Here is a 12,137-nt window from a genome sequence, read left to right on the forward strand (position 1 = left end):
AAAAAAAACTGTGACTAACGATTTTTAATATTTTTCATCTGCCTTTGAAACAATATACTAGGAGCGTTCTATTAAATTGTCAAGTTTTTTTATCCAACAAATAAAATTGTATTGATATTTTTAGAAAAAAAACTAAAAAAAAATGGAAAATGAAAATGTCCGTAAAGAGATCAAAATAAATCAAAATATTTTGAAAATGTTATGGTGTATAGAAAATGCTAAGATAAACATTCAGTCAAAATTTCATATATCTACGGTCATTTGTTTTAAAGTTACACCAAAAACCAAAATCGATTTTCTCGAAAACAGATTTTGCGTAAAAATTCCCGTTTTTCCTTAATTTTTCTTTTGTTTTTCACGGCGCGTTTGAAAACTATTGGAAAAATTTTACTTTGACCCCCCAAAGTACCAACTAGATTCACTTTCCTATCAGAAAAGGTACTGTTGAAGAAATCCAAGCACTTTTACTGTCCTAAAACGTGATGACAGACACAAAAATAAAAATAAAAATAAAAAATAAAAATAAAAAATAAAAAAAAAAACACACATCATTGTAAAATCAATACATTCATCGTTCCACTCAGAATCTAAAAGGGGTGAGCATGTTAAAAAAATCACCTTGTCTATTATATTATGGTCTAAATATTTTCTGGAGCTTTTGTTCAAACTGGTATCGAACGGTTTTGGGTTAAGCTTGGTAGACCAACTACGCATTATTGTTGGATAAGTCCCGTTGGACATCTGTCGTTAGTCACACTGCGGACGAAACAGCCGCCATTGATTGATATAATAATCTGGGTCCTTATAATTAATTAAATACGATTTGAAATGTATTCATAAAACCGTTTACATGATAAAATAAAAGCCATGTTTGATGATGGTCTACCCATAAATCATTATAATTTCGGTCATATCGACCAATAGGTACGTGACTTATCACGTCTGTACAATTCGACCATCTTCAAATTGATTGATCATAATTTTATCTTTTTTACGTTATGTTATGTAAATATGATCTATAATACTGATATGGTATTAATGCCATATCAATAATATAGATCGATTTTTATTATCAATAAACAATAAAATAATGTTTATTTGATATTTACAATCAATTTAGTGGGAAAGACCAATATGGGACCAATGGCGTAATATACACTCCAAAGAACTAATATAATATAATCTCGTGAAAAAAAAAACACAGAAATAATAACTCTATAACAAAAATGGTGTGTACCAGGTATACCTACCACATATTCCCGAGATTTCAATGGCAATCTATGTGTGATTGAAAAACAAGCAGGAAAGTTTTTTATAACAAATGTGTAATACAATTTTAATAATATATAAATATAAAACAAATAATACATTTTTCAATCATAGTTAATTTGTTTTGAAATGTCAATAAAATATAACTATTTCCGCTCTGAATCGTTTTTATCGTATAGGTACAATAATTTATGATTGAATCCGGATTAAACATTTTTTGTGGAGACATAACAATTTTACGGACGCTATAAATATTATATTACCATACACTATGACATATACAAATTTTAGATTTATTCAAATTGTTACCTTTTATAATACACATTAATCCATTCCCATTGTTCTACGGTAAGGTGGTATTGACTTAAAATTAATAACAACAGTCAATACTCAATAATATAATATCATAGAAATATACACTATAATAATAATTAAATATTAATCATTCCCAACTTGCCCAGACCACCTTTTTCATATAATTTTGCAAAATCTCATAATATAGGGTTATTTTTTCGAGGTACCTGCACTCCAAAGCAATTATAGTAACTGGTTAAACGTGCGTCCCCTCCGGACCACGCATGTCTAGTGCAGCAATTAGTATGGTGGATTTTCAAAATTTTCTGGGGGAGGTACTTATCATCTAACATTTTGTCAGCAATTAGTGCGACGTGAATTATTACACTTTTATCAATACTATTATGTTTGTATGCTCTTCGTTTACGTGTACAAAAAAATACAGTATATATTATTTTGACATTTATGGGGGGGTTGTCCAGTTCCCCACTATAAATTCAGAGCCCTACCTTAAAATTGTAAAATTGAATTTTGAGGCATGGGGCTAATTTTTTGGTGATTCGCTATATCGAATTTTTTTGCTATTACATTTTTTTTTATATTCAATTTATATTTTAAGATCTGACACGGTGAGATACTTAGGATTAACCCTAGACAAAATACTGACCACCTAAAGTGGTGCGTTACCTTTTACAAAACTATAATGTCGAACGTCTCTAGAGAAAAAAAAATAATAATAAATAATTTAAAAAAAAAATATATATATCATTAGCCAAGAGCCACTAACTGCTTATTCACAAAATTCATGTTAATCTACTTTTACTTTTATCATATAAATTTACTGTGTTAAAAATAGTATAGATTGTTTATGACAAATAAAAATATATATATAAAAAAAATATATTTTAAGATTATAAATAAATTATTATACCATACGTCTATTAGTAATTTTATTATTTAATGTTGATTGATATAAATAAATCGTATACGACTGTATTTTAGTAATATGGGATCCCTAATTTTGTCGGGACCCGAGACTGCAGTCCCCCTTATTGCGCCTACGAGTAGGACTCAGTATAAATCCGTCACTGACTATAATGTACTCAAGCGTCTTTTTTTCATGTTATCCGCAGGCACAACGTACTTAGCCCGAACAGCATAATCGGCTTGATCAACCAGACCAGCATCCTGCAGCCGGCCCCGTCGGTAGCACACCACAACGGCACAGGGCTTCTGAGCACCGTGACCAACGACCTGTTCGATCTGGGCCTGGCTGGCGGTGCCATATCCATCAACGCGATCCTGTCGCAGAACGCGGCCAGCCCGACGCTGTCCAACGCCAACTCATATGGGCTGGGCGTGGCGGCGGCAGCGGCGGCTGCGGCCGCAGCCGCATCGACACCCAAGGCGATGGGGCCGACGACCAACGCGGCGGCAGCAGCTGCTGCGGCTGCCGCGGCCGCCCTGTACGAGATGACCGCCGACGACCAGCAATCCGTCAAGCGGGAGATGGACGTGCCCGAGTCGATCGTGGGCGCCATCATCGGTCCCGGCGGCCGGTCACTGGTCGAGATCCAGCAGATGAGCGGCGTCACCATCCACATATCCAAGAAGGGCGTGTACGCGCCGGGCACCACCAACCGGAAGGTGACCATATGCGGATCGGCCAGCGGCATAGCGATGGCCAATTACCTTATGCAGCAGAGGATCGTCGACGAGGAGACCAAGCGGGCCCGCGCGTTCTGAGTCCGTTTTGTTCTATAACATATTTTATAGTCTAAGTATTACAATAACTCGCCTTCTACGTAATTTTCATTTTCATATAATTATTATTCATTTTATTATTATTATTATTATTATTATTTGTACTGTTGCTTCTTCCTCGACCCATCCGCAACACCCATCCATTACTACCCTCTTCCACCCTTTAACTGACATCACCCATCACCGTGTGTTGTGTGTGTGTGTGTGTGTGTGTGTGTGTGTACATTATAATAATATATTAAATGAAACGGGTGGACGTCATCCGACGACGACGATTTTTTTTGTAGGCGAGTTCTTTTTTTCGGTCGTTATTATTATTATGTTTGTTTAAATTTTAAATCATCAACGCAAACAGTCCGAGATTCGCGTGGACGTCGAAATTGGCGACGGGATTTACTTACCGCAGTCTTTATATTGATTCATACAAAGGTATAATATTATATTATTATATACATTCATTGTTCATGTGTGCCTTATACAAAAACATTATATTATCCAATCATACATTATGCCTATATAGAACATAGGTAGAACGACCTTTGAATGTTTTATTTTTCCATAGTACCTAATTACTAATGATTTATAAAAAAAAACTTATAGTCTGTTTTATTAGCCTGCGACAACAACCATAATATGATATAAGAAAAGTATACTGAACCACAGATAAATTAATTGATTAGGTAGGTACACAATTATTATTGATTGTTATTATTATTATTATTATTATTATTATTATTATTATTATTATTATTATTATTACTATTATTATTGTTATTATTATTAGAATGTGTTAGGTGGTTTTTCATAGGGGTTGTATAGCTTACGTTTAATATTGAATACGCTAGCAGATTTAATAAATGGACCAAAAGTGGATAAAAGTTAATGTGTCTGTTTGTTATTCACCGAAATGAATACGTTTTTCACTAGGAAACGTGGGGGATGGAAAACCGCGTTTCCAATAGGTTATATAGTTTTATAGTTTCCATTTTCGTATACCTATTCGAACAGTTCGGAGTATTTTATCGACATTTTAGATATTACACAAAATTATTTATTTTTTTAAAACATCTTTCAGCCCCGCCCGCCCCCCGTTCAACAAACTGTTTCTGCAGTATAATATTATCTGGTACATCGTCGCACACGAGTAATAATTATTATTGTATTCATAAATAAATCCTATTCTAGAGTTCAGCCCGTCGCAGTAGTTCATCTTGTCGAGTTCGCAATGTGCGCGTAAGACTGAGTCAATAATACACCAATTTACGAACTAATGAGCACAACAAATAATATATAGTTTTACAAAATTCATCCGGCGCTCATACATTTTCCTCTGATTATCATTATTTTAGCCATGCCTACCTCTTCGTCCCTTCGAAAAATTATGTGAAGAAATAAGAGGACTTGCGTAAGTTATATACGTTTTTTTTTTTTTTGAACAGGGTATAATATTCACGGGACGGCTCAATAGCCATTCGTTATACACGAGTCGTATACAAATAAATTAAATTATGATTGGAGAACTTCGAGGAGAGGGGCTCCCCGTACGCGTAAATCAGTAAATGCACTTATTCCATGTAGGTGTATATATTATTATATTATAGTATAAGGACTAAACGCAAGTAAGAATCATTATATTATTAAAGGTAGTGAACTTTCGTATTTTGTTTGTTTTCGTTTCGTTACATAGGTAATAATATTATTATCAATAAACTTGTTCCCCAACACAAACCATAATAATATTATTCAGCTTAATGGAGAAAAAAAATGGTTTTTTATTGTTTAAAAGTAATATTTGCTCAACAGATCCCAACAAATCGTATAGTTAATTACGGTAAACCAAAACTTAATTATTTTCGTCACATCCGTGGCCCGAAATGATTTGATTTCTTTTTTTTTTTCTACGGGATAATGTGATATAATAGTTATTAAATTGATGTGAAATGCATTGGTGCTTTTTAATTATTATTCGTGCATATAAATATATTTCATAGGTATAGGGTGGTAGAACTGTTCAATACCTAAAATAATATTTCAGCGTGCAGTGCATATACAGTTTATTATATATTAGGTACATAAGTAATATAATTATGATAATATGCAAAAGAAAACTTACACATTTTGTTTCTACTCTATAGTAGACACATTTCGATTTTGGTGACAAAGTATTATGTTCTGCTGGTTTCAATCTCGTTAGTCGTTACACATTATGTAATACACAATTTTTGGATGTCTGAATAGTTATACTACATGTCTACATGTAGACATTACATTTTAATCAGTTCGTTTACGTGTGCGTATTTATAGAAAACTTTTCATAAACCTTTAGTCTAAAATCCGTCCTGAAATAACCGTTATTTAATGGTCAATAACTATTTTATCATCATTTATTTTTATTTTATGGACTAGCTAGTGTAAATTATCATCGGGTAACATATTTGCCATCGTCCAAAATTAAAAAAAAAAAAATAATAATATTGGTTATGAACTCGATCTCAGCGACACTAAAAATAATTGCTCGATCCGAGTATCAAATCTCAAAATAAAATACAATTGTTTGATGTATACCCATTTTTAGAATATTATATTTAAAAATAATTAAAATTTAACTTATATCTAAGTATATAATATGTGGCCTCGTTATTATATTATACTTCCATGTATTAAGGTTAGTGATATTAACAAAGAATAATTAACGTCGGTTGTTAAACTCAGGATTAGGAGTTTTAATTTTAATATTTTAATGGGGATTGTAGTAAAATAGAAAGTTATGATTAACATTATATTTATATTTATATAGAGCTATAATAGAAGCCACATAATGAGTTCAAATACAGGATAATATTTTCAAAATAGTATAATGTATAAAATTAATTTATGAACATAGTTTTAATAATATACAATGTCTACTGAAATGTATCTTCGTAGAAGTGTTTTAATGTCAAAATATAATAAAAACAAATCGGTGACTTAAAAAAAAATTAAAGTCAAATAAATAAATATGAATATTATGTTTTGATGTTGTCATAAAACACATTATTTCGGCAATCGATGAAAAATATAAAACAGATTTAAATTATTTTACCGTTAAACGAACATATCACACATTAAATAAATATATATATTGTATATTATGTGAATGTATACACATGACGATGCACATGGATATACGTGATATACTTTACCATTTTCACAACCTTGTGATTTTTTTTTTTTTTGTTATACTTTATTGTTTATTTATACTTACCATTCATTATTCATTATATCATTCCATAACTCATTTTCACACGTTTAAAACAAAGAAAATGTGATATTTAAATTTAATGAACTATATAATTTTATTGTATACATTGTTTGTCCTATATAATATATAATATGTAGGCTATAAGTAGCTGCTAAAAAATTCAAAGCTAAAACACTCCTACATAAAAACAACGTTAAGATCTTTACTCAGTATAATTTAAGGTGTAACTTTATAATTGTTTTATCTTTTAAGTTTTTATTAAAGGGAAATTATTATGTCCAAGATAAATGGAATTGGTACAGAAATAAAAAATATGCATTTTGTTGTTACGGTAAATATGTTGTATTTTTTTCCTAACATTATTTTCCGTAAACATCCTATATTGATATACACTGTTTGATACTAGAGCTGTAATATCTATTTCTTTAAATTAATAACTGCAAACATTCTTCTGCGTAGAAATTAATAATTTCTATGTAGAAAGTACTAAAGTAGGTACCCATATTTATGATCCTGTATTCATTATTACATGAATTATGAATGATATGACTTCCGTCTCCGTATCACGTAAGTACTTAACCTATCTATGTAAATAAGCTATATAATACTAAAACGAACTAATTATAAAGGTTATGGTGGGTTTTAGTGAGAAGTATTAAGAAAAACTAAATTTTTCTCAAATTAAAAACAATTTGAGTGATGGATCGTTTTTAATAAGAGATAACTGAATAAGTATAAAATGTGCTATAAAAACAAACTTCCTCCTCCTAAATCGTGACACCGGTATCATTGCAGTGCATCTGCTCGTGTCTGGCATATTCGCAATAAGGATAACTTGCTTTGGTTAGTTTGGGTTTTTAGATTTTAGTTGCAGGACAAGCCGGCGCCCTCAATAACCCAGAGGCTGGATTTTGAAGTACATATATCCTGCAAACTTCGCTCATAGTGAGGACTTTATTTAGAGTGTTGATCTATATTTGGTTATTATAAAAGTTAAGAGTTGGAATTCTTGTACCAGTCATACCCATCGAATCTTACGGTAGAATGGTAAATCATATTATAGGCACATTCACAAAACGCCAGTATTATTTTCGACATTATTTTTTTACGCGACGAAAATAATTTCTGGTCACTGCAGTAAATAAAAATGCACATCAATATTTCAGTACTACGGGGAGTTGTATGTAATGCGCAATCATTATTGTTTTACAACATTTCGGCGGTGGCCTGGGACTTGTAAACGTATTTGGTTTGCGTAGAACCCAATGTGATTTCGTCGAACGTCCCTCCCCTTTTCGTTGCTCGTCGTTATGTCTGTTTTGTATATGTTTTTTAAAAATAATAATAAAAATAAAGAGAAAGAAAGATAAAAAAAAATTATTTTCACTCAATACGCGTTTGAATATTTAAAACGAACACAACGCTATTTCGTTTAAGTATCGCTCGATATAATATAATAATAATATACACACATCGATTACTGATTTGAAACGCGTATACATTGCAGGTACCTTCGACCCGAGTTGTATTATGTTTTGACGACACTGTTGCTTATCGAAATGTACATAATATTATACGTCTTGAGTGTGGGTTGAAAAAGTACGGTCGCTGTCGCCGTGGTATTATAATATATGTATAGGTACTTGATAGAAACCTATACCACAGTGACCCGTAAGCTTGGGAAACGTATATTGCCGCCCGAGACGAGAAATACATCGATGGGGGCGAGTGTAAATGTGTAATATGTTTTAACCTACGCGAAACGGTCCAACAACTTGGTACGCCGGATTTGTACGGAGGCACGTCATGACCTATCTGTATGGCGTTTTCAGTGAATCGTGTGAACCACACCTATTGATTTTTCGAATTGCAAAAAAAAAAATAAAAAAATTTGAATCACATAATATGCGCTTCGTGCGACGTTAGACGGCTATTACAATGGTATTCGGGGGGAAAAAGCTGCGTACGATTATCTGATGTACCCATGATTATCTGAATAAATAATCGATATGAGTACTTATGAAATAAATTTATACGATTAGTATTTGTTTCGATTGGGTGTCATCGTGCACTAACACTATTTGTAATTTATTCTTAAAAGTGAAGACATGAGTTTCATTGTGAGTGATGTGAGTAGTGAAAAAAACAAAACATTAATGATAGTTGTGCAGCGTTGGAAGTGTTGCATAAAACATGTAAGTCATACATTAAGTTAAATGATAAATTATGTATTTACATCGGATGCAATTAGTGTAGTTGTTAAATGTTATCGAGACGCAATTCGTATAAAAAATGGATCTCGAGAAAAAAAGACCCTGAAAAAATTTAATGAAATTAGTTTATTATTCTTTATTAGTTATTTTTAATTTCATATTATAATATAAGATGTAATTTTTTTCTTTATAATTAATTAATAAATTACCTAAATATATAGTAATTACTAAATAGTATAATAAATTGGGTGTAAATGTGTAAATATACCTACCAACCTAAGTACTTAACTTATGTACCTTACGTAACTTACCTACTAGGTACATTATTTTTAGTATACTATATTTCCTATTTTATGTCTATATATGCATACTTACTCATCGTTATTAAATGATATGATATAAAAGTACAAAAATGAATAATTAATACCTAATTATGACAACTTATTTAAAGACAATACATTATGTTGAAAACCCCAAAAAAGTGTTTCAACTTTATTGATTAATAAATAATATCAATATTAATTCTGATAGTTTCTAGAATAACGGGGAATTTGGAATAGTTGGGGCATAATCATTGAATGTTTAGTGTTTGTTGGTTAGGGGCTTTTTTTCCTTTTGCCGGGGCTTTTACCGGGGTTTTTTTTTTCCTAAATTCATTACAATATGAAAATTGAACGAGGAAAAACTAGTAAAAAAAAAACTGTATCGAATTTTTTAGAACTGTATTTTAATAATATTATCTCATAATATAACACAACAACTGTGTTGAGTGCAAATAATTTATTCCTGTGAAGGGTATTGACAATTGAAAATGTCCGCTCTTGCTTGCGCGCGCACGTATACTTATAGGGGATAATTAGGCACTATATATTACGTATGGATGATTTTTACCTGCTACGTACATACATGTCTCGTGAGGGAACTTGCACTCATCCTTAATAATTATTGTCCCCTATACACGCACGCACGAGCTGGTGTTGTCGGTCGAAAGTTTAAGTTTCTCTATCGCGTATTTAAAAATAACCCAAACTTATAATATTATGTAAGATTCTGCACGAAAAAATACATCCTCAAGTAAGTTTCTACGATAATAAAAAAAACTTGAACTAGGTACCACCTATGTTGTTTGCCAAAAATACGTTCCCATACGAAAATGACAAAATTTCTATACAAAAACAAATATCGTTCCCAATTCATTCTGACGACTCAAATGTGTAGTCGGTATACCTACCTAATACAAATGGGTACCTACGTCCAGACAGCGTATAGATTATGTTATAATGTTATATTTTGTTATTATGTTATAGGTACTTACGTCACTTGTACAGATAGTAAAGCATTTCATTTTATCTCTGTGTAGGAACTTTGGGCTTAGTACCTATGTACTTAGGTACGGACTAAGAGTGTATTTTTGATCGTGCGGGTATAGGGAATTTTCCTGCTTGTTGAAACTGACGTTTACCTGTCATGTTTCATTTGTGAACTTACCAAACCCAATAATTATTATGAGAGTTCGTATGTATTTATCACTTCCGAGTAGATCAATTTAAAAATGTATTGTTGTCCATAATGCAGTAACAACCACATTTCCTTCGTCGAAATAGGGCACTTGCTGAGTACCTACTGCAAGATATACATATTCTTAAAATACATGTATACAATTATATATACATTGTTTAAACTAAATATAATTCGTACCTATTCAGTGAGTTTCTGTAAAATACTGATCATTTATAATTATTCATCATAATATATGTAATATCTTAAGAGGTGTCATAACTACATGTTACTTTAATAAACAACTTCACTTTATTTAATATTTCATATAACACAAGATTTTAGAGCGCACATGGTTAGTCGCTTGCTCGTACATAAAACAATACAACATTATATTCTATTAGGTTATGTTATCATACAAATTATCATATCATGTTATCACAATCCTTATCCCTAGTTATAACATAATACATCCATACATAGTTAATACATAATACAATTTGTGCATTATACAAAATTAACAAAATCATCTTAACTAACAAAACATCACTAAACAAATTTTAAACCTTAAAAAATTATATAACAAAAATTATAAGTTCAACCTATCTGGTTTTTTCCTATTCCTTTTAGATCTTTTAGATAAAGAGACTTCTACTTCCTCTTCTAAACCTTCATTTATTTCACTTTTTTCTATTTCAAAATTCTTTTTATCCATAGTTTCTCCTTTTTCTTTAATAATTTTCTTTTCCTTCAATACAGTTTGTTCTTCTCTTTTTTCCTTTTCTACAGTTTCAATACCATTTTCCTTAATCTTACCCACTTCAATTAGTTGGTCAATGTGCCTTCTCCAAATCAAATTTTCTTTTTCCAATCTAACTATATATATCCTCTCACCTATAACTTCCTCGATTGTTCCCTTCTTCCACTCTTTTTTGTTTGGGTTTGAATAATCTCTAGCATAAACTATGTCTCCTTCTTTAAAATATACTTTTCTAAATCTTTTTATATACTTATTTGTTTCTTTAGAAATGCATAATTTATCTAACCTAGTCTTAATTTTCCTTCCAAACATTCTATAACTTGGTGACTCGCCCGTTATCCAGTGTGGTGTATTCCTATATGTTAACAAATATCTTTGGATTAATGTATTTAATGAAACATTCTTATTTGTCTTATCTTTTACTGCCTTTAATATATTATTCTTTAAAGACTTAACAGCATTTTCAGCTGATCCATCCGTAGCTGGATGATAAGGAGGTGATGTCACAAACTTAATCATATTATTTTTACAAAATTGTATAAACTCCTCTGATCTAAATTGTGGTCCATTATCTGACACAATTTTGTTTGGTAACCCAAACCTGGCAAATATCTCTCTTAACTTTTCAATAACTGAACCACTATTACTTACTTTCATTTCAGCTACTTCTTGCCATTTTGTAAATATATCTGTCATTATCAAATAATCTTTACCTTTTAAATATAGAAAATCTATATGTACTCTGTCCATTGGATAACTAGCTTCCTCCCACTTTTTTGGTTCTGCTAAAATTGGTTCTGATCTACTTTGTAAACAAGCATCACAACTTTGTACCCAATTTTCTATATCCTTATCTAATCCAGGCCACCACATGTATGATCTACACAATGTCTTCATTTTAGACATACCCATGTGAGTTGAATGTACTTCTTTCAATAAATTCTTTCTCAGAATTTTAGAATTAATATTCTATAACCACACATTAATATATCTTTATCAACACAAATTTCTTCCTTCTTAATTGCATAAGTTTCAGTTTCTCACTTACTTTTATCGACCACCTTCATTCAAATATTTAATAACTAAATTAAACTCCTTA

The 12,137-nt window shown here is 31.2% G+C and overlaps 2 protein-coding genes across 2 annotated transcripts in view; one reads left to right on the forward strand and one right to left on the reverse strand.

Annotated features, from left to right (window-relative positions):
- The window catches only part of LOC100161431 (RNA-binding protein Nova-1), a 61,298-nt gene extending 54,394 nt beyond the window's left edge, over positions 1 to 6,904 (forward strand). Inside the window, exon 7 of the mRNA XM_016801176.2 lies at positions 2,697 to 6,904. Coding sequence (XP_016656665.1) covers positions 2,697 to 3,309 — 613 coding nt within the window. The 3' untranslated portion in view covers positions 3,310 to 6,904. The remainder of the gene's footprint in view (positions 1 to 2,696) is intronic.
- Positions 6,905 to 10,867: 3,963 nt separating this feature from the next.
- LOC103308089 (uncharacterized protein K02A2.6-like) overlaps positions 10,868 to 12,137 on the reverse strand; it is a 5,325-nt gene continuing 4,055 nt past the window's right edge. The window contains exon 6 of the mRNA XM_008180829.1: positions 10,868 to 12,007. Coding sequence (XP_008179051.1) covers positions 10,868 to 12,007 — 1,140 coding nt within the window. The remainder of the gene's footprint in view (positions 12,008 to 12,137) is intronic.

The sequence above is a fragment of the Acyrthosiphon pisum genome, chromosome A1 (assembly GCF_005508785.2).
Source record: "Acyrthosiphon pisum isolate AL4f chromosome A1, pea_aphid_22Mar2018_4r6ur, whole genome shotgun sequence".
In the NCBI taxonomy this organism is placed as follows: domain Eukaryota; kingdom Metazoa; phylum Arthropoda; class Insecta; order Hemiptera; family Aphididae; genus Acyrthosiphon; species Acyrthosiphon pisum.